Source organism: Epinephelus fuscoguttatus, linkage group LG17 (assembly GCF_011397635.1).
Source record: "Epinephelus fuscoguttatus linkage group LG17, E.fuscoguttatus.final_Chr_v1".
NCBI lineage: Eukaryota > Metazoa > Chordata > Actinopteri > Perciformes > Serranidae > Epinephelus > Epinephelus fuscoguttatus.
Window position 1 is genome coordinate 26,549,650 of NC_064768.1, and position 23,832 is coordinate 26,573,481.

Genomic DNA, 23,832 nt, shown 5'->3' on the forward strand with positions numbered 1-23,832 from the left:
ACCGCAAACGGAAGTAATACACTAATTTAAATAGTACACTACACACCAGATAAGGGGCATTAAATAGTTGGCTGGCATTTTTATGTGTATTTAAATAGCGAAAAAGTTGGGGCAGAGATTATTTTATTTGTAAAAGACATTACACGCTTAAATTAAAGTAATATATGGATTTTATATTAATATATTTGCATTTGCTGATGCCGTGGTACCCTGTAGTGCCCATTTAACGCTAATCGGTCCCCGCGGTGCTTTTATTGTGAAAGGTCCCACCGGAACCTCTACTGTTCAAACGGCTGCTTTGACACAGGTCTGAAGCCCAACGTGGAGGAGAGGATGTGGGTATGCTGACATCTGCAAGCCAGAGGTTTGAGTGGAAGACGACCGCAGTCAGGCTGACTAACAGCGGCCTCAGCTACATCGAGGAAACTCCGAGACATGTAACTTGTGTCGAAGGTGAGCTAAAACAAGCTAACGTCGTACTTCGTCGAGCGAAATGTGCTTTTCTGACGGACGCGTACGTCATGTTCAAAGTGTAGTTTGTTTGTTAGCGTTGTCGTTAAGTTGACTTCTTCTCTTGTTTACCAGTAAAGTCACGCATTTTGTCGGCGTAGATGATTGACAACGAAGTTAATGCTAACTTTAAAACAACAGTTGGTGATATGTGGCTGCTAATATCCGTTTGTTGTGAATGCCTCTTTGAAAGTTGAGATTTGTCATTATTCTTGAGTCACTGCTGCGTTAATCTGCATATTTAATGCTCCCATCCTCCTGTCGATTTAAACTGATTTTAATCCCAACATTGGTTTATTTGACAGTTAAAGAGACCTGTTGCTTAACTGTGTGTGTGTGTGTGTGTGTGTGTGTGTATGTGTACGTACTCGTGACAGGGACTCACTACTTGTCTCTAATCTCTCTCAACACCTGTGAAACCTCTTCCCTCACACATCTGATATTATGTCCTAAAGAGAAAAGATGGAGAGCCATAGGATGACAGTCATTCAATACATATAATAATGAGAACATTGGCTTTTACTTCCGCTTTCAAATGGAGCTTTTTTTGGCATCCCATTAAGATAAAAGGAACTTGTCATATTGTAGCTCTCTGTTTTTTAGTTTAACCATGTTTGGGTTTATTTGGATGTGCGTCATTGTGGTGCAAAAAATCTCCATCCAGCTTTTAAATTAAGCCTGTCATTCTTCATCACAGCTTGGCTACTTTAAAACAGTTGCTGTCAGTGTTGTGTACACGTAATGTAAGCAGCCGAGAGATGTTTGTGTTGCTGAGAGGAGTCAGTGATCCTGTCTTGTGGGTCTTCTGCAGACTGAAAGGGGCCAACCGGTTAGTGGGGAGCGATGCTTTGCTTTTTGACTGCTGTTTGTGTAACCTGTTCCACTGGTGCTTGTTGGATATTTGTCCCTCTCTCTCTCTTGGCAGGCTGATGAGGAAATGAGACAGATATTGTACAGTGTGCTGTTCAGTCTTGACTAACCATGGAGAACACCGGAGTCTCTCTCCTGTGCCACATAGTTAACCTGAAATCTGAGAATCAAGCGGCTCCAGCATCATGCCTAGTTTGTTTCTTCTTTATCACTGTAACATAAATCGTCCATTTTTTCATTGCTCTCTCTTTTTATAGTCCTGTTAGCATGTCAGGGCAAAACATGCACCACAGATTGCAGCTTGGGAAGCAAATACAAATCCTATCCCTCGCCCATTTTTTTTTGTTTCATTCCCTCTTAGCCAAAAAGAAGTGGGGCAGGATTTTAAGCTGCATCTTATGCTTCTGTAACCAACTGCTCGTTCCAAACGGCTCCCCAGTAAGGCTATCAGATTCAGAGAGAGTGGAAGGTGTGATGGACAGCCAATAAAAGGGGGTTTTGTCTGCAAGCGTCTCCATTTTGTAACCTCAGGACTCCCGATGCCTCTGGCCACGGCCCAGACTGGAGTGAAAGGGCTTTGCTGCTGCCTTGAAGGACTTGCAGTGGAAATGGAGTTTCCCCTGGCTCTGTACCATGAACGTATAGACTCTCACAGCACTTTGCACGCACACCTTTACTGGAGTGTTTCCTCTAAAGCTATGTAAAACCACACTCTTCCCAGAATTAACCACAATTTTGCAGAATTAGGAAATCATTGTGCTGATGATGTGAGGAAGGAAAAGCACTGTTGGTGTGTGTGTGTGTGTGTGTGTGTGTGTGTGTGTGTGTGTGTGTGTGTGTGTGCGCACGTGTGCTTCAGTATTGCTGCTAAGCCTGGCTGGCACTGGCTGGCACAACTGTAAATGGCACCCTACTCTAATATTAATGCAACACAATTATGTGATTACATTCAGTTCAGTGTCAACGCAGCTAAGTGGTGTATTTTTTTATTTTAAACGACAACCCTCTTCAAATCCTGGCGTGCAAAGCTGATCTGTCAGACACAGATGTCTAAATTGCCATCTTTGTGTACCTATAAACCCTGGCTAATCCTATTTCTAAATCAGCAAAAAAGGGATTCATCCTTGTGCAAATATTCCGTCCAGGTTTTTGGCATACTACTGTTTTTTGGGGGGGGCTCAGTGGAAAGGAAATGGAAACCCGAAAATGAACTTCAGAACGCCCGATTCTTAATCTAATTGTAAACAAAAAGGCTAGCTGAGGCCTGACTGTTTTATTACAGTCATTCTGGTTGTAAAATATGTGTTACTTATCATGTTAAGATATCACACAAGGGCTGGCAATGCTGGAGAACAAGTTGTACAGCCTAGCTGTAGCTAAAAGTGACATGTTTGGGGGTGGGGGGGGGGCCGATCTTGTGGACCAGATTTAAAGGAGCAGTGTGTAGGATTAAGTGGAATCTAAAATAAGGACTGCAAACTGCAGTTATCTAAAACCTCTCCCGGTTAGGTTTCCTTCAGCGTTCATTGTTCTGGAGGTTTTTACGGGGTGCTGAATTTTCCACAGGGGTCTCCTTCTCTCCGAAACATACAGATCAGGTAACTGAAACCGTTGAAAACATTGTACAAAGCACTGTTTAGCTTGATTCAGACGAGCCGCTAGCTCATCACCTGATAATGTATGCTCACCTTTTTCCTCTGATAACTTTAGATCCAGATGTTCAAGAGGTTTTCACCAGGAACAGAATTATCCACAGAGGTCTGTTCCTCTCCAAAACTAGCTGACGGGGTGATTTTAAATTGGTGAAAACACAGAATAAAGCAGTTTTCTGTTAAAAATCTGTTTTTCTGATGCTGTTGGGCTTGTCACGGAGGGGCTACTAACTATAGCTGCCGACGCGGAAACGTGACTAGTAGGGCTATTAACATTTCCGCCATCAGAGCTATTTTTTCACGATTATACACTAAAGAAAACATTCTTATTATATTCCATTTCTGCCAATATATATCCTCCTAAATTCTAATCGCTGGACCTTTAAGGTTTTCCTGGTAGCGGTGCACAGTTTGGGTAGAACTCCTTATTTATACTGTGCTGCAGTGTGACTGAAACTGCAGCACTGTAATGAAGTTCATCTGGTTAACACATCTCTCATTGGAGTGTATCACAGTCCTAATTTAGTCAGCACATTACTGTACTGAAAGCCATAATTTAGCCTCTTCCATCTTTGCAATTTGTGTTTGATGAGCATCTTAATGCAGCCCTGAGCATGCGATTATATTTATGATGTCGGTGTTGATTACTACGGGCCTGCTCTGTCGGAGCTGTGTCCTCGGGGCACTTGCAGATTTAGAGGCAAGCACTGTCTTACTTGGGTGTGAGCGTTTAGGTGACTAACTTCACTTTATTGTAAATGGGTTTGTTTCTTGATTAAACCTCATTCTTATAGGGAGAGCTGTGATTAAAGAGTTCAATCTTGTAAATCTCCTCCTGTCAGTGGTAGGAACTTGGTGCAACGGTTGGATTTTTCTCACAACTCGCCTTCTTTTCTCTCCATTTTATGTTTCTTCCATGTTGTATAGAACATCTGAATGATCAGGTTTTATATCATTCTGTGTCTCTTTCTCTTCTCCAGACGTTTGTGTCCCGTAGGGCACCCCGAAGCTCAGCCAGTCACGGTGCCTCCTTGGGCTTTCTGTCATGAGGGGGCGTTGCTCTCGAAAACTTGGTGTGCTGGCCAAGGCTGGCTTCCTGCTCTGGGTGCTGTGGCTGGGCTACCTTCTGTTAGCGCGCTCCTCTTTCCCCTCCGCTTCCTCTTTGGAGGAAGAAGACGAAGACCCCCATGTCCTGGTGAGACAGCTCTCCATAGAGGAGAATGGGGCTGATGGACAGCTGGCTAGGCCCCTGTACATTAAGCCATCACCAGACAACAATGCACCAGGGGAGTGGGGTCGGGCCACTCACCTCAACCTCAGCCCTGAGGAAAAGAAGCTGGAGCAGGACAGTGTGGAGCGCTATGCTATCAATATCTATGTCAGTGATAAGATTTCACTTCATCGGCACATCCAGGACCACAGGATGCATGAGTGAGTAGACCAAAAAGGCATCACACAAATGAACGACAGAAAGTTGACACATTGTTTTCCAGAAAATCACAAAATCTTCCTCTGTTGATTGTTGTTTTGTTTGAAGTTCTAACATATATGTATCTCTGGTTTTGGAAGCTGCATGGAGCTGATAGCCATACTACAACTGTGTCAGGGATAAATTACTCAATAGAGATTAAGTTGAGCTCTTTACTGGGATCAGTTTTCCACTGACAGTTAGAAACAAGGATGAAAGCTCTCGGGATGCATTGCAGGGCTTATTGAGGCTGGTGTAAGCAGCTCTCTGCCTGAATGGATTTATTCCATCCACAGTTGTTGTCCACAGCTATTCTCAGCTCAGCCCCTGTGATGACACACAAAGTATGATGTCTTTTATTAATAGTTCCTACTTCCACCTTCGCCTCGTCCCTGACTGGCTCTAATGAAACCCAGATGTGGTATCCATCGGTGTGGTGGGAATCATCATTTGTGTAAAAACCATGTGTTTGTTATAAATGCCCTGGAGTGTCCCAGTTAAGCATGGCCTCTCTTTAGCAGTCCTATGATTACATCTAAGGATATATTTTCCCAAATTGCTGGCATTAAACATGTCATGCTAAATCTTCTAAATTGGACTTAAAATTACAGACACAGAGAAATTAATCTTGCCCTGGTGAAACTGAATTAAAGCATTTTACCAGCGAGGCGCCTGCACATCCAAAGGTAGACTGATAAGATGCTTTGATCTTCTCAGTGGGCTGAGGAAACTGCCAGGAAGGTTGAAAGTCAGACCCTGTGTGCTTACACAAGGATAGTGTTCAAACAAGAGATATCTTTATCAGAGCATATGCATAATGGCATTCCGCAGCAACATTATGTAGATGTTTTGAAACAGGGCCACCGCACAGTGCAGAGTGACATTTTTAATAAGTGCACAATTGAAAAGACACAGAGAGGAGTGAGTTACAGCTGTAGCAGGGATGAAGTGCAGTTTTGGTGTCATGGAGCTCACATGCTTCAGTGTCCGTCCGCCCATACCATGACTGAGGTGCATGACTCAAGACACTATGGTGCTCTCTGCTATTTTTGCATCAACATGTTCATGATCTAAGAGGCTTGTGTTGTGCATGAGTCGCGGGCTAGTTTAACTTAAACTGCATGAGAGATTACATGTTTCATAGACTGTTTCAGACTTGACAACATTAACATTCTGTGTGGCTCCGTTTGTGCAGTCCTGTTGGAATGTTATGCAGTGTATGCGAATGTCATCAGCTGACAAGGAACTTATAAAAGAGAGTGTCTCGGCCGCTATCTTGGAAGCAGTCAAGCTAAAAACTCAGAGCTGCCCACCCGCTGGAGCGACTCTCTCATTTTACAGCTAAACAGTGCACTAAAAAATGTTTCTAAAAGCATTTGAGGTGGAGAAATAGGCAATGCAGTAAAGAATCTGGATTCATATTTGATCAGAGCTGCCTAGGTTGGCAGTTTGACCGCAGTTCACGAGCAGTGATTGACATGATTGACGGCTGTGTTTGAGCACCGCGGTAGATTCTAGCAAATGTCATTAGATGCACAATGAGTGGGTGGTGAAACCTGAGACTATCTGTCTCATGTGTTTCCTTGTGGATGTGGTGACAGTTTCAGCAAGTATGACAAGAAGGTGTTTTTATGTAAGTCACCAATCGTGTCTTTAAAGGCATGTAAACAAAGGGACGACAGAAAACTGGGTGTAGTTATTTCCACACAAAGCTCGGCATTTATCAATGTGGAAATGAGTGGAGGCTGTCTCACCTCGTGTATGCAAGTTTGAATCATGTTGGGCTGGCAGTGCAGCATAGTAAATCTGTCTGAGTTGGAGAATTATTAGACCGTATTCTGACTGACATCTAGGTATTTACAGCCACATATTAATCATCTGACAAATGTATAGTCGCCACATCGACGTGCACTCTCTATCACAGCTCACAGCTGCCTGGCTCTGTGGGACTGGCTCCAGGCTGACTGAAGGATGAACATTGCTTGTGCCCAGCTCTATTTGAAACTTCTTTTTTTAAACACTGACAAACCTATGTTATTCATCATTGAATCATCATAAAAAAGAAATAAGTAAACTTTGCCACAACCTGACCAGAACCAGTTGGCGAAATTAGACCTGGGACGTCAGCGTTTCCATTTCTAGCTTAGTGAAGTTTCTCTTCTTGGCCGTGTTTTGTCTGTCCATGTTGTTAACTCTAGGGGCGAGGCCTCTAAACCGAGAATATATCAGGGCAGGATATTTAAATGACAATTGTTTTCAGCCGCCACATTTATCAACACCTGATTATTCCTATGTTGTGACTGGCGAGATAAGAACGTTTCATGAATCACACGCGTACCCTATTGTAAGACGACTTTAATGCTTGCACTGGTTTGTGAGATGGGTTGATAAATGAGGGCCACTGTTTTTTCCACAGCTGATGATAGAAGCAGCGAAGACGTGAGCCATTTAGCTTCCTTCTCATCTCTGAGAGTTGCACATGTGCAGTAGAATAACAATTCACTTAAGTCTTTGTTGTTATGCGATAAGTATAGATAAATAAAACAATTTGTATAAAGCCTATTAAAAATTGACTTTGGGTAAGTGGATTTCCGACCCGCTTGCTTGACCAGGCAAGTAAAAGAGAAAAAAGCCCATTAATATTGAACCCTGCACAATGACATCAGTTTCCTCCAGGGAGCAGGTTTTGTGGCAGACTTTGGACTGCTGCTCATGAAGGAAGGAAAACTATCTTGTTTGATTAGTCATGACTAATGCTAGGGCGTAACACATTTATTCTGATCCCAAACCACACACCACTGTCACTGCTGTGGGTTTAGCCGTTGGCTACAAAATTATCAGAAGTCATCTAGCCTGTGGCAGTGGTTACACTCTCTGTGTCGTACGCCACTGATTCATAAATAATAGAGCCAGTTTGCCCTTTCTCATGTTTTCTCTCTCTCTCTCTCGTGCCCTCTTTTGTTCTCTTCCCCTCGAGTTATTAGTTTATAGTTTTTCGCTTTGATTTTCATCCAGTGCTGCCCCTGTCCCCTCTCTCTGTTCTGCTCTTTTCGTCTCTGTTTGCTCAAGTTTCTGTGGTCTCTCCCGGAGTACTGCTGTGGTATGTTGCTCACTGGTGTGATACCCTCCCCACCCCCATCCATATTTCTGCGGCTCTTTATTGTTTTAATGACTGCCATCTGGATTAAGACCAGATACCTCCTCCTGCCACAATAGTTGTTGAAGCTGCTCTGACCGAATGGAAAAAAAAAAAAATCATGTCTTGCTTGTATGAGTTAATTTAGGATGCTTTTGTTTTTCTTTTTTATAAATATGCACTGTATACGTGTACTGTTGCTTATGTCAACTCTGTCTGTCTTCCCCCAACTCAACAACCCACCCACGCAATCATACCTCAGATGCCGAAGTAAGAAGTTTGACTACCGGCGTTTACCCACAACCTCTGTGATCATAGCCTTCTACAACGAGGCCTGGTCCACCCTGCTGCGGACCATTCACAGCGTCCTGGAGACCACGCCTGCCATCCTGTTGAAAGAGATCATCCTCGTCGATGACTACAGTGACCGAGGTCCGACACACTACACTGACACATAAACCAATGCGCTGTTTTTTGTCTGTAAAAATTTAAACTGACAGAAAAAGACTTTCAAGCTCCGAAACAAAGGGGCCTGACAGCATTGGCCTAGTTTAGTAAAGCGGACAAACTAAATTTCAGTTGTGCTTTGATTTCTTCACACTGACAGTGAGCGAGAGAACAAGTCAAGCAGGACTCTGCTATATTAAGATAAAAGATGCTATCCGCGGAGCAGTGAATAAATAATGCCTCTGGATATATTCTGAAAGCAATTAGAAAAACATGCTCAGAAGTGGTTTGGACACATTCCTTTAATGATGAAATAATGTGTAAAGTTACCTCCAGGCGTACTGGAAGTGGTTTACTTTGTTTTTGGGTATTTTTTTAAAGGAGCAGTTCACCCCAAAATCTAAAATACATTTTCAGCTCGTTCTTGTGACAGTGCGAGATGTAAACATTAATGGCATCTTCCTGGACTGAGCTTTAACATTAGCTACCTCAGGGTGCTAGGTGAGCTAGCATTAGATGCACACTACACGGAAGGGCAACGAGGCACAATACGGCACACATACAGAATATCTGGAGGTAAAAAATTCAGCACTAGGTACCTACTTGTTCTTGCTCTTCTTCTATGTGAAGGGACAAGAAGCATGCACATAGCGAGGATGAACCCATCGGTTTTGTGGGTTCAGCATTAATTTCTCCTCCATTGTTGTTCAGCAATGTGACAGTTGGTCTTTGTGGTATTTGTCCTGCCCCTCGTCCACTGTGATTGTTAAAGTTTCCACTCTTAGCGACTACAAAAAATGGCAAACGTGCAGCGCTCAGTGCAGAATAGACACTCAGCATCTTGTCATGCTGCTTGTGTGAGTAGCAAAGCGTAATTACACTAAAAAACCTAAACAAAGCGGCAGTGGCAGCTGCTTGTCATCTCCTGCCGTTGGCTTATCAGTAGTGTGGTATTGCAGTAATGCGCTTATGGCAACAGCTCTACTTTAAGTGCCACAAGCTGAGTACCATCAAGTTCCACTATATTGGAAAGAAGGCAGACATATCTACAGCTGATATCTACAACACTGCAACACACACCAAAATAATCTAGAGTGATAAATAGCACTACAGGTAAGAGGAAAAATATGAGTTTTTAATTTTGGGGTGAACTGTCCCTTTAAAGGTTAAAACGCAAGGGGTTTAAACTGCTGCAATCATTAATAGAAAAGAGCAAATTCTTGGCAACGTAATTGCTAATTATTTGTCTTACACCATATCAGCCCTCCTGCTTCCCTGCTCCAGCTTCTAATTGTCTGTGTGTGTGTGTGTGTGTGTGTGTGTGTGTGTGTGTGTGTGTGTGTTAATATGAGGTTTCCCTTTGATAGCAGGCTCTTATTTCCAGGCCATTTTCTTTTAATCCTAAAAACAAGAAGGCAAAACATAAAGCACTGCCTATCATTCTTGAGTCTTGAATGTAGCTGCACAGTGTTAGCCTCTATATGACACAGGTATGCAATTCAGTTTGAATCGTATACAACTCAAAGGTCAGCTAACTAGCTTTTCCTGGCTTTCAGCCGCATCTCACGGTCTCCACCGGCAACCCCTGTGAATGATACTACTTTGTCTCAGAAACCAGATATAGGAGTCGCTTGATGTCTGCCTGTCTTAATGGAATTAGCATTCGGTCCCAGGGAGTCTAGTCTGTGTGTATAGGAGACATTACACCATAATGATTACTTCAGTGTGCACTGAGCTGCCATGACATCATTTCCTCTCCCCTGACCACCCTGACCAAATGGAATGCCTGACACGCCACTCCCGAACCAGAACGGTTACTGCAGACAGACAGACAGACAGTGACTGGAGGACTGCCTCTAAGGTTTCTAATATGACTGAACAGGGTCTAGCATACCAAGCATTGCTTATGCCACTCACCTGATGTTTAAGGTTACGTCACTGTGAAATGTATTTAAAAAGCAGTAATTCATTCATGTCGCACCACAAATATGTAACTAAAAAAGGAGTTCCTGGTATTTCTAAAGACAATAATCACTCCACTCTACAACCTTTGATCCTATTTAAGCTATCTGTTGGGCTCAACAAGTTTTATAAGCCACTGATTTGGCAGTAGCTTGTGTATCTCTCAGCTGGTTTTGGCATTTTCCTGTCCTCTAGTGGCTGACAAGCAATTAAAGGGCCAGTGTGTAATATTTGGCATGGTTTATTGTCAATCTGAATCTGAATCTGAATATTCTACCCATTAATATGTTTATACAAGTGTATGATCGCTATAAAATAAAATTTGTTTGGTTTTCATAGCCTTATAATTGTGCTTTTATATATATATATATATATATATATATATGTATATAGCAAGGGCCTTGCTTTAGAGAGATCACCATCTTGCGCCACCATGTGTGTACGGCAGACCGAGTGGACAATCCAGCCAGCCAGAGAACGTGTTTCGCGTGTATAAATGAACCAACAAAGACAGCATTTTTTAGTTATAAAGTTTGTGAATGGACCACACTTACCACGCAACAGGAGAGAATGAACCCGAACCGTCATCTGCGAGGAAAAGAAGACGCAACTTCACTCCTTGTGATGCACTCTCTGCGGCGCTTTTCCTCTTGGTGATATATCTCCCCAACGATGGTAGCAGTAGCACCGAATCCCATTCTGTACATTCAGCCTCTCTTCTCGCCCGCTCAGCATCAAACACATGGAGTTCCTCATCTGTATGCTCCGGCTCAAACAGGTATGGCTCTGGGTCTGTGTCCGCTACAAGAAACTCTTCAAAATTGCGTTCAAAGTCGTCCATTGCAGCTACTATAGTCCGGAGATATTGCTAGGCTAAATAAACAGCTGAGCTCTGTTTACCGGCTACATTGTCAGTCAGTGTGCGGGCTGGAGATTGGTGGAGCAGAGAGGGGAGGGGGGGTCCCCACTCAGTATGGTAAATGAGTATGTGTGTAAAGTTATGAAGTGTGTCTGTTACGCCAGAAGAGTCAGAGTTTGGGACGGAGTGGAGTGTTACCGGAGTTTCTGGAGTGCTCAAATAAACGGGCCTTTTTCCCGAATGCTCCTCTGGTCTCCTGCTCGTGAGGGATTCATTACAATATCGTAATATGGTTTAGATTTCTAAATAAACATTCACCTCGTCCCTAGATAGACCTACTCCTGAAAAACTCGTGCGCAAGGCTTTTTGTCCCTACGAGGCCACCGTCATTTACCCGACGGGAGGGGTGAGCGAGTGAGCCCTGCAATCTAGAATTTGACCACTGATGTCACTGTTTTCAACCCATTTTACACACTGGCCCTTTAAGGCAGCTTTATAGAATAATAAGTTCCATGTAGGATAAAGAAATAACATCAATTTAATGTTACATGTGAAAACTGTGTGTGTTTGTGTTGTAAAAATAGGCTACCTGAAATCCAAACTAGCCGAATACATCAGTAATCTGGAACGCGTGCGTCTCATCCGCACCAACAAAAGGGAGGGACTGGTCCGGGCACGTCTCATCGGTGCCACTTATGCCACTGGTGACGTACTGACGTTTCTTGACTGCCACTGTGAGTGTGTCCCTGGCTGGATCGAGCCTCTGCTGGAAAGGTAGGTTTACTAAATTAGATGATTAAGAGCTCTCTGAGAATCCTTTGTATTTGTACGACTGAATAAAAAATTACTCTCTTCCTGTTCTCTGAACGTTACCGGCCATGCTTTGCGTCTAGGATCGGGGAGAATGCCAGCACCATTGTGTGCCCAGTGATCGACACCATCGACTGGAACACCTTTGAGTTTTACATGCAAACAGACGAGCCAATGATCGGAGGTTTTGACTGGAGACTCACCTTTCAGTGGCACTCGGTCCCCGAAGTGGAACGCAAGAGGCGCAAGTCTCGCATTGACCCCATCAGGTGACAGTTTGGTACTTCACAAAGTCTACTCTCAGGGGGAGATCACTTTATCAGATTGGCACGTACCAGTGTAGAGCTCTGCTCTCAAAAATGTAATACACCTCTCGCTGCTAATTTGTCACTGCACGTGTTGTATTACTGTATTAATTACTTCCTACATTTTCACTGCTGTTACACCCTGACAATGTTAGACTGAACTCTCAAACAGTAGGATCAATAAAGCAACGTAATTAGGAGAATCTGTTTAAATATGTTGGTTTTAACCAGCTCATACTTATATAAAGAGAAACTTGCCACAAAATCTTAAGTGCATTCCAATACCCATACTACCATACTATTTTTAATGCCAGAAAAAGATTTAGTGTGTCCCCATACATAGTATGTCCAATGCACTGTGCCAAAAATACCAAGATGTCTTACTGCATCCAAGCCAGCATGCTTTTCTGGCTGTTCTGTCCCACAGTCCTAAAGATAAGTCACATCAACTGAACTGCAGGTGGCAGCTCGCTGACTGCTGACAGAAGCCACAAAAATAATCATAAAGTTAATAACAACAAAATGAAATATCTATGAGAATAACAGCTAAAACTTCATACAATTCATACTAACAATATCACTTTTTGGATGGTTGAGGAAGCACAGAGAGACGGGCCATCCTGACTGTGTAAAATGAAACCTCGATTAGCAGTGTTCACAGTTTGGGGCATGGTATTTTGTGTTGTTCTACACTGTGTCATCTGCTGTTGTCAAAGCCACCTCAGACAGCTGATTCAGACAATGGCAGCACTCTCCTCTTCCTGGTTGCCTCCTCAGCAGGGGGCAGAAGTGTGAGGAAGGCTCAAGCACCTGATTAAGATGAATGTATGTATTACTGATTAATTGATAGTAAGTTGTGTTTTCCACCTAATTACCCGCAGCAGGAAGGGTATGTAAGGGAGGTAGTTGCTTTTAGTGTAAATTGGTGTTGGTGTGTCTCTTAAAACCACCACCGGTTAATTGGACATCCCCCTCAACAGCCCTAATGTCTTGACTCCTGTAACTGTTGTTTGGGAGGTATCAGTCTTTCCCAGGTCCCCTGAAGCTGAAGACTTTCCACTGGTGCCAAAAGAGAGATCGTATATTGTACTGGAGACCAAAAATGAAACTCATACCGACAAAATTTTTTCGTTTTGAACAAAGCAAACTTGGAGCTTGTTGTTAAGCTCTTGATTTATATCTGCAGGGCCTCCTCTTCTTACCTCTCTGCTGTGTACTTTTCAGCCATATGCTCAAAATGCATTTTAAGCTGTTTCACCTCACTGGTCAAGGCCTTGTTATCACTCTCCAAAGCTCCCAGTTTTGGTCCAGGTTTATCCAGACACTCTGAGCTCACTGTTTGAAGCTTCTCTTCCAATTCAAATGTTGCATTGTCCCCCCAGAAGAGATCTTGAGCTCCTCTTGGGTGTGGACATTGTTTTCTTCTTGAGCAACTATATGGGGCTTCTGAATGTCATCGTCTTGCTGCATTGCAGTGACTTTCTCTGGGCTTCCTTTGAAAGTAAAGTTATTCTCTTTTCAGCTCATTGGAAGTTTCTCTATGCGGCTAATCAAGGCTCTGTCCTCCCTCTCCAAGGCTTTGAATAAAGCTTCAAGCATATCCAGACTTTTTAATTTGTCTGTTTGGAGCTTCTCTTCCAAGTCACATCTGACTTGTTGGAGGATGTTGTCTTGGCCTTCTCCTGGGCACAGAAAGCCTTTTCTTGTTTTTTGGACTCTTCTTTGACCATCACGTAATTCTCTCTTCTTCTCTGCAGCTCATTTTAAGTTGTAAGTCTCTCTCCAAAGCTTTGAGTTCAGGCACAAGTGAATTGGAGGTGCTCTTTGAGCTTTTTTGGGTAGTTGCACTTGGCTTCCGGAGTTGTGATCTCGTGTTTCCTATTTCCAGATGTCTTCAGGTCACTCAATATACTGATTTTTGTTTGTCGAACGCTCTGTGTGTGTCTGCCAGATATAAATATGATTCTCAGAGCCCGGCAGGCCAAACAAGCTGATGTGCCAGTGGAATGTTTGTTTAATATCAGAGATTAACAGGAAACCAGGCATGAATGTACTTCAGCTTCACTGTTCTAATCTTTATCTCACTGATGGAAGTCTTCCTGTGTACTGATCACCCTCCTTCAGTTGTAGCAGAGTTTTGTTGCATCACTACTAATGCAAACTGGTTGCTGGTTTTAAACTTTCCATGGGATTTGTTAATCAAAAGATACAATTAGGCTTTGCCCTCATAGTTAATGCAGTTTCCTGAGGTCTTGAAGGGTAACTGTGCCCTCAAATTCTACCAGAACTCCCTCTTTTTCAGACTGTATGCAATAGATGAGTGAGGGGGGTTCACATTACTGTTTCCCAACCCTAAATATCCTTTAAGCTCTGAATACAGCCCCGTTATCAGTGAGCTCATGTGTAATGTTTCCTGAAGAATAATACATTGTAAGTGTACATTTTGTACCCGCTACACCCTCTAACAGGCACCGCTGTCAGTCAACACAGTCAAGGCTCTTCCTCGGCATCCCGAGACAGATCTTTGCACTCGCTCACCCAGTCAGGAAGTAGCTAGCACACATTGTCAGGAGCTTTGCGTTCACCTCTGACTCTGGCAAATGCCGTTTTGTTGAATCTCCAAGGTACCGTTAGGTGATAACATAAGGATCTGTCAAAGGTCAAGGCGCATGATGATTGCTTTATGATAATGTTATGTGTCCCAGCTGGATATGTATTTCTCTCAACAGTATGCACTCTGTAAGGGCAGCTTTATGGAAAGGAAAGAGAAAAAGTATGCAGTTTGGAACGCAGCAAGAAATGGACATTTATGGGTTGAACGGTCTAAGTCTGTTGCACTTCATGTGGAGCAGGATGACCATTAGAGTTATATATAGTTACTCTTTAAAGGCTTTTTTAAAATGAGGTGGTTTACGTCTTTTAAAGGTGGTGTATTGGACAAGTGAGTGAATTAACTTTTAATTAAACAAAGAGCTAAATTATGTCTGTGGAAGGAAATTGAACATTACCATTATAACGTCACCGTATTTTCACTGTTTCTCCCAGGTCTCCAACAATGGCAGGTGGGTTATTTGCTGTGAGCAAGGCCTACTTTGAGCATCTGGGCACATATGACATGGGCATGGAGGTGTGGGGAGGAGAAAACCTGGAGCTGTCCTTCAGGGTGAGTTCAGTGACTCTGTGGTCCTCACTCAAGGAGAACTGCTTTGCTATTACAGTGCCACGAAGCAGTATGAGACCAGAGTACGGCTTTTATGTTTGGGAAAGAGTGACTAATCTAGCTTACTTTGTTACCAAAAGCTCTTAGTCACAGACAGAACATCCACTGAGTCTGCTTTTTTGTTACTGTAGGAGTAGGCAGAAACATCACTGATGCTGATTGGCTTGAAGAGAATTGTTTTTGTCAAAGGGCATGCCCCTGATCATTTGATTCATTTATCTGACAGCTGACAGTCAGTGGGTAGTTGGTGTGAGAGAGACACGTGTCAGTGTCAGATCACAGTCAGCCATCTGAAACCGCACCCTGATATTGGCTGATACCTTGTTGTGACGTTGGTGTCGCTTTTCACTTGTTTGCGTCAATCAAATTGGCCCAGATTTTAGGCTATGTGTGAGTTTGTCACAGGAGCACGCAAGGGTAGGCAATGTAAATTGTTTGTGCATGATTTATAGTGTGTATGTGGTTTCGTTGTGAAGACGAATAGGCTGTTCCCCTGAGCGATGTGTTATGCATGTGGAAATAAAAATGCGTCTCGCTGGGACTTTTTGGCATACATAATTTATGTTTAGTGAATTGGTTTTCAACCCTGAGTGCAAAAAAAAAAAAATGGTGTGGGGTAAAATGCCCAGTGAATTAAGATGGAAGGGGCTGTAATGTAATGGCTGTTTGGCTGTGGATGTATGATCATAATTTTGCCTTGTGCTATTGGAACATATCTCAGCCAAGTATTAAGAAATATCGTGATCACAACCTTTCATTCTTTAAAGGCTGTTCTTGTTTTACCTTTTTGTTTTTCCATGGTGGAAGATCAAGCAATTACACAATGCAAATTTCTACCATAAATCCAGGCTGTTTTCAAATGCCGCCTCATGACTCAAGAGGCAGGGGTTGAATTTTCATAGCTTCAAGGATGATGAGCTTTGTTTGTCATTCAGGAAGGATTTCTAGCATTGCATCAGTCATCACAGTCAACACCCATCAAGCAGACACACTGCAAATGACTCTTGTCAAAACATTTGCTACTTGCTACCTGCTAGTTTATTGGCAGGAAAGTCAAACAGACAAAGTAATAAATACCAAATTTAAGTGCCAAAGTTCACCAGTTGTGTGAGATATCATTTAGACAATGTACTATGTGGTTAATATTAACCTAATCCGTGTTACAGCTGGTTGTCTGTCATAGTGTAAATCAGGAGCCTACAATGAAAGATTAATAACGCTGCCATAAATCAGAATTCATTACTGGCTTCTGTTGTTCTGTATTTATCATTATTTAATCTTATAGTGGATTTATAAAAAGCTGTATCTCATGAAGGATATAAGGCTAAAGGAAGCTAAAAAGGATGTCCTGTGCAACGTCTGCCATGTGTTTAACCCTCCCAGGTGTGGCAGTGTGGGGGCAGCCTGGAGATTCACCCCTGCTCTCATGTGGGCCACGTGTTCCCTAAAAAGGCCCCTTACGCGCGGCCCAACTTCCTCCAGAATACTGTACGAGCTGCGGAGGTTTGGATGGACTCTTATAAACAACACTTCTACAACAGGAATCCCCCAGCCAAAAAGGTAGGACGGTTGCAAATCAAAAGAGCAAAGTTTTTAAACAGTATGTCCAGCTAGATGTGCTGCCATGATGCTGTCAGGGGGAATGCAAGAAGCTGACCTTATAATACTGTCGGAATAATATTTGGACAAACGGATTCTCAACTGTAGGCGCTCAGCTCTGTCTTGCTACAGAGGGCTCAGGACTAACTTTTTACATAAGCTGTAGTAGACAAACATTTTCATTCAGCGCTTTTTGGCACTGCAATAATACATGTAAAAGGTGGGTGTAGGAGATGGGTGTGGAAGTGGTTACCTCCTCACACACACACACCCAAACAAGCGAGCGCTCTCATTTGCAGGATAGAACACACAAGCTGTTAAAACTTTATTTCTTTTACTCAATATTATATTTAATGATAGAGAGACTATTACTTGTTCCCGTGAGCTGCGGTTGTCTTTCAGTCTGACTTCTGAATACATGATTGTTCTGGTTCTCATTTTGAATTACTGATATGTTTTAATACAGTGTACTGTTTCACACAAACGCATACCTTAATTTTTTTTGCCCAGGGGCGGGTTTTTTTTATAATGCACACAGACAGATCTGCTAAATGTCAGGAATGAAAATGTGAAGTTGCACATGACAGATTTTTGGTCTAGAGCCCTGTTATATTACTGTTTTCATTCAACTTCGACTGAATTAAGCCCTGCAGTGATGCCATGTTACACCTCATAGCACCATGTCAATAAGCTGCAGTGAATGGCTCACCTCTGCTGCTAGGTTTAGATGTTTTATATGATATGATTCCCCCGTGGTGTCAACATACGATGAAACGCTGTCTGTCTGACTGGGTCAGGCATATGTACGAGAGGACGTGCACGAATGCGCATGTGGTAAGTGTGCCTCGTGCCTCTCAGGTTCTGAGTATTGGGCACCATCAAAAATTCATGTATCTCAGTTTCACCTATCTGAAAAAGGTACATTATTAATGTCGGGGATCTTTGATCAAACAATAAATTACCTGGTCAGGGGGAGATTGAACACAGCACTGGCGGAGCAGATCACCAGCTCCAAGTATTATATGCTGCTGTCACATTATGTTAACAAACTGCAGAGCCACGGATGATAAGCTGGTTTTGAAACAGTGCTCAATTCTTTTTCTTAAAGTACATTTAGTGAGTAATATTAATTTGATGTTCAAGTTTTTAAAGATGTTCAAACAGATTGATGACCACTTCACCGTGTCTTCCAGATTAATTGTTATAATCACGTTCTGAGTTGCTGTGCCTACTTTTTACAAGAACACCCAACATTCATTTTTAATTACTATTTGTATCCTGGATGTGAAGATTTATAGCAGAATGATTTAAAGGTTCAGTATACAATTTTGAAGAAATCTGATGCTTGGGTCGGGTCCGACTACCACCCCAACATCGTCGGTATTTGACAACCAATTTGTGACAGAAATAGTTAGTGTATTTGTGAGACGCTGTCGTTACATTCCACCCTCAGGCAGTGCAAAGGTGTGTGAATGTTCTGGACTTTGAATTGCACAAGTTATGGAGTCCTCCACCTCAGCAAACACTGCTATCTGACATATATGGACAGAAGGTGCGACTAATAACCTGCTAGTTGTTTTCCTGTTAATCCCGTCAAATCCAGGATGTAAATATTTAATTTTGCAGTGCAACTGTTAGTTGTTTTCTTAGACAATATTACACGTGCCACAAAAGAACAGTGTGTTTATTATAATGAATGTTATCACAGTCAAAAGGTGGTGATGAAGTGATGTTGTCAGGTGTTTAGCATCCTCTCTTGCAGGTTAAGGTGACTTATCATTGTGTGCTTACTTTCCAGGAGACCTATGGGGATATCTCAGAGCGGCTGCTGCTGAGGGAGAGGCTGAAATGCAACAGTTTTGACTGGTATCTGAAGAACATCTACCCTGACCTACATGTACCTGAGGACAGAGGGGGCTGGCACGGGGCTGTGAGTGTCTGCTGTCTGTATCTGTGTTCCATTGTTTGTCCTGTTACAATCAGGTGATGCAGCAGTGTTTCATTCACACCAATCGAAGATCTTGCACTAACCTTTATTGGTGGAAAAAAAAGAAATGGCATTGCAGTCTTCTTTCCTAATTCCATTTTTTGAGCCTGTGACTGGGTGTCACCTGGGGCAGGATATGGGAAAATCCTGTCGAAAGTGAGAAGGCTGGATGAAGACAAACAAAGGCTCTGAAAGCCATTTGGACTGGACTCAAAACCAGTGAAATCCAGGGTTTTAAAGTGATTCAGTTTCAGCAACAAAAATTTAACCACTGTGTGTGAAGAAAGAAGAAAAGGATTGGTAACACTTTACTTGAAGATATCTACATAAGAGTGACATGACACTGTCATAACTATGACCTGACACGGTCATGAACCTGTCATAAACATTATGTACATGTCATAAACGTTTATAACTGCTGTCATTAAGTGTCATTTAGTTATTGTAATGACAAGTTGACATTGTTTGGGTTTTCTTGATTATGACAACATTAATCAAAGTGACATTACCAGAAGTTGTCTTTGTCATGACAAGTTGACATTAAATCTGTTTGGGATGTCCCTATTGTGACAACTTGACATTAACCAGGATGACATTACCAGAAGATGTCTTTGTCATAGCAATAATAATCATTATGTCAACTTGTCATAAACACAAAAAGAGGTGCATTTCTTGTTAATGTCGAGTTGTCATGACAAAGACATCTTCTGGCAATATCACTTTGATTAATGTCAAGTTGTCATAATAAAGACAACTCAAACAATGTCAACTTGTCATTACAAAAACCAAATGACACTTAATGACAGCAGTCATAGATGTTTATGACACGTACATAATGTTCATGACAGGTTCACCACTGTGTCATGTTGTAGTTATGACAGTGTCATGTCACTCTTATGTAGATACCTTCAAGTAAAGTGTTACCAACGGATTTCTTAAGGCCTTATCATCCAAAAATCGAACACCTTGCCATGTTGCCGCGTGACAGCAGTGAAGTCACATGTTATATGTAAAGAAGTCCAAACATCTGAAATGGTATTACTATCTAAAATTTGCCTGCATGCCTACTAACACACAATAACATAACCTGAAAATAGGGTATTTTCTCTGAAGTAGAAATATTGGCAGTTTGATAGGAAAGTAAGGGAAAATGGTCTATTTAATATTGATTGCTTAACAGGTGTGTGTTTATGTAGAAAATAAGCCAACAGCAGGCAGCAGTCTGCTTTTGTTTCAACGTTGTATTTTGGAGACTTTGATTTAATCAGAGGACTGAGTCTACCAGCGTCTGTGGTGCTGTTGTGTGTGTGACCTTGCAGTTTGTCCTGCCTGAAAAGAAATAAAACCAACAACAGAAACTCCTCACAAGAATCAATAAAGCACTGCATTTGAATTTTCATTGATACATATTGTTCTCTTTCCACCAGGTGCGTAGCTCAGGGATACAGTCCGAGTGTCTGGACTACAACTCCCCAGAGCACAGTCCCACTGGTGCCCACCTCTCTCTTTTCGGCTGCCACGGCCAGGGAGGCAACCAGGTAAGTTGAGCGTTTCACACATCATTTATTCTGTCTTTTTCTCCCTCCCTCTCATTCATGTATTCTCTCTTGTCACAATCGTACAGCCTCTCTTGGCCGCAGTGGGAGATGTATCTTGAAATGTCAACGCTTTCTGCTAACCCCTAAAGCGAGCTGCCACAGTTGATTCACACTAGAAAATTGCTCTCTGCTGGTCCGTCCAGCATGACTTGAATTTAATGAAGGGAAAAACTAAGTTTGGAATCGTATTCGCATATACCCAAAAAACACTGTGCAAGTAAATCACGGGTACATTTAAACTGAATGTCTGCCAGCTCCAGTGATGGATGCTTTAGTAACCAGCAGATTATTTGTCTGCGAGGATGTATTTTTAATGCCAGAGTCAGACAAGAGACAGAGCTTCTTTCTGTGAATCTCCAACCTGCTCAATATCTCTGATTACCCCACTGATGCACCGCATCAGGTGTCCCCCGCCACAAAAAGCACCATGTGTGACTGAAAATCAATGTTTGAATGGCTCTCCGCTGAAACAGAAACCACGAGGGCACTTCACTGCCTCCCTCCTGCTCCCCCTTCCCTGGCCCATATAAGAACCACGTTCCATTTAAAAGATACATGAGCCTCGCCGGCAGAATGAATGGCACAGCCTGGGTAAATAAGTTTGAAGCCAGACACAGGGGCCTTGAGTGAGTCTTTTATTAGAAACTACCATCATGGGCCCTAATGCACCTGAAAGATGTATGAGATGTAAAGAGATGGCTGGGGAAGTATAAAGATTGATTACCTGACCCTCTGTTTAACAGGGAGCCCAGGGACTGTTGCATCTTTTGTCCCAAGGGGCCAGGATGTTGAAATGACACCAGAGAGGGGAGAGTTGGGTTTATGTTTACGTCTGGTTGATTGAGAGGGCCACGGCCCTGTCTTTACTGATGAGCTCCCTTGACACACATGCAGACACACCATGCAATGGTGGCTTAGGCAGGACTTGATCCCACTGCAGCATTAAGAGAAAAACATCCTGTAATCCTATTAGGAAAAAAACATGCCAAACTGCACTATTGTGCTCGCTGAAAAGCTTTCTTAATAAAGCAGAGAGATTAAGGTAGAACGGGAGATGTGCCAAAACAATTGGAAAGGAGGCAGAGCAGTGTTTCACTCTCAGTCACTGCTGCTTTTGCATTTGGGTTTCTTTCCAAAAAAAGATTCATGCTGCATGTACAGAGCAAACAGTCACATAATCAGGTCTCTCTTCTGCTCCAGTACTTTGAATACACATCACAAAAGGAGATCCGTTTCAACTCGGTGACAGAGCTGTGTGCGGAAGTACCCGAGGGACAGACCTCCATCGGTATGAGACACTGCCCCAATGATGGGGAGCTCAGACCTGCCAGCATCACCTGGGAGTTCAGAATGGTAGGGGTTCACACGCTGATTCCACAAGACTACATTTCACACACATTCTCATCCTACGTCAAATATAAACTTCCTATTTATATCCTTTCAGGACGGGACCATCTACCACCCTCATTCGGACATGTGCATGACAGCCTACCGCACATCAGAGGGCCGCACAGACACCCAGATGAGGCGGTGTTCCCCGGGAGACAAGAATCAGCAGTGGAAGTTTGAGTGGTAGGAGGAGGAAGAGAGAAAGTAGCAGAGAACCTCAAGTGACCTTCTTTTTTTACCACAGTGCAATTACTACAGTGGATGTCTTCTCTCCAAAACTGCTCTCCATTTGAATGGGAATGGCGAGCAAATGAAAGGTGGTGAAACAGTCACTTTAAGCCAATGAATCACCCAATTCACTGCTTTTATACCCAGCTGAATGACTGAATAAGTGCCGATCCCAGCAGAGTGAATGAGAATTGCGAGGCAAGGTTTGTTCAGCGTGAACTTGAGACTTCTGCTTTCGTGTTGCTTTCATCCAAGTGCCTCTGCAACCAGACCGGAGTCCAGTGCACATCCGAAGTGTCATTATTGTCACGTTTTGTTTTTTTTTTAATCTAATGCAACAACTGGAAAGCAGTGAAACTGATTCGACAGTCCAGAGCGTGAAGAAGTGCCTTTCAAAGAGAGTTGAAGCATTTCCTAGAAAACATGCAAAATCATGCTGCACTAAAAATGTTACCTTGATGTGCAATTAATATTAATTATTATTGTTAAATCCTTATTCTTGTTTGTTGGTTTGTCAAAATAAATAAATAAATAAATAAGACAGGCTGCTCAGAGAAGACGTGCCAGGAATGTGAGGTCAGCAGCATTTTGCCCCAAACCAGCTACTTCCTAACATGCTCCATCATGTGAGAGGAAAACAGGAAGAGAGCACCACGGTCACACAAGACTGCCTCTCAATTCCATGTCGTGTCTGTGAAGCCCGCTTCACGGCATAATGCTGCCTGAACAAGACTTGAAGCATTCATTAAGCATTTGGACTAAGTGCAATTTGCCCCCGAGGGCTGAGTGAGTTGACAGGAATGTTGTAATCTATTCTTCCCTGTTGTGTAAAATTAAGAATACCCTCTAAACTCATCTGTCACTGTGCCTTTGGAAGGTTGTCATCCTTAAAGAACTCGTTTGTGCCGAAATGAAATGTGCCAGCGGATGTCAATTGTATTTAGAGATGTGTTGAAATGCTAAAAACAACACTGGCTTGATACACTTGATTTTATTTAGACACAAAAAGCCTTAAAGGGAGCGCCTGTTTAATTTAATCCTTTAACTTGGCAGTGCCAGACTGTTTGTGAAGACTCCTGTGTGTAAACTGTACTTGAAGCAGCATAAGAAACACTCGTGTTTTTTTTTCTTTCCCCGTTGGTGTTGCTACTGGGATTTAATGACCAAGAAATGCAGTGTAACTGTTGTCGAAACGTTTGTTGAATCGCAGCTGTATTTGCCGGCGACTGCTTATCACTGAGCAATGTTTGGTGTCTGTGCTCCCTTGAGCTCATGAATATGAGATATTCATACAAGTCAACATGTTAAGCTGACTCCTGTTTTGTGTTACTTTTGTACATAATGTTTGGTTAAAGGGACCAGAGTGGGACAGTGCCGTCGCGAAGCACCTTTAAAACTACTGATAATGCATAAAGGGATGATGGGGAGGATTAGTTGATATGAAGAAGAGGGTGACTGGAATGGGATGGATGTTTCAATGATGATTAAAGCTGTTGGGATGATTGAGAGAATAAAAAACTAACCACAAAAGGACATTGTCGTTTTGCTTTGTTTCTAAAAAGCTTTGCACACATGGGCGCATTATGAGACAATGAGCCTCTGGGCACAGATATGTACAAGGCCCCTCCACCTCTCCTACAAGGAAACAAAATACACATAGAGACATTGCGGTGGTTTGGGCTCTTTTCCTTGTTTTGCGGCTCTTTGAAGTCGTTATGCATTTTTTTCTGGTCTTGTGTCTCTTGGGGGTTGTTTTTGTACATATGTTGTATCTTTATGTGGTTCCTTGTCA

General features: G+C 42.7%; 1 protein-coding gene across 1 annotated transcript; it reads left to right on the forward strand.

The window, feature by feature from the left end:
• The first annotated feature begins 277 nt into the window (after window positions 1-277).
• poc1bl (POC1 centriolar protein homolog B (Chlamydomonas), like) lies at window positions 278-23,573 on the forward strand. Its single transcript, XM_049601790.1, has 11 exons — window positions 278-453; window positions 4,013-4,463; window positions 7,899-8,068; window positions 11,489-11,678; window positions 11,798-11,983; window positions 15,065-15,182; window positions 16,623-16,799; window positions 18,637-18,768; window positions 20,253-20,363; window positions 21,624-21,776; window positions 21,868-23,573. Exons 2-11 carry the CDS (start codon window positions 4,078-4,080, stop codon window positions 21,997-21,999), a joined length of 1,755 nt encoding a protein of 584 aa, XP_049457747.1. The 5' UTR covers window positions 278-453; window positions 4,013-4,077; the 3' UTR covers window positions 22,000-23,573.
• Window positions 23,574-23,832: the final 259 nt, after the last annotated feature.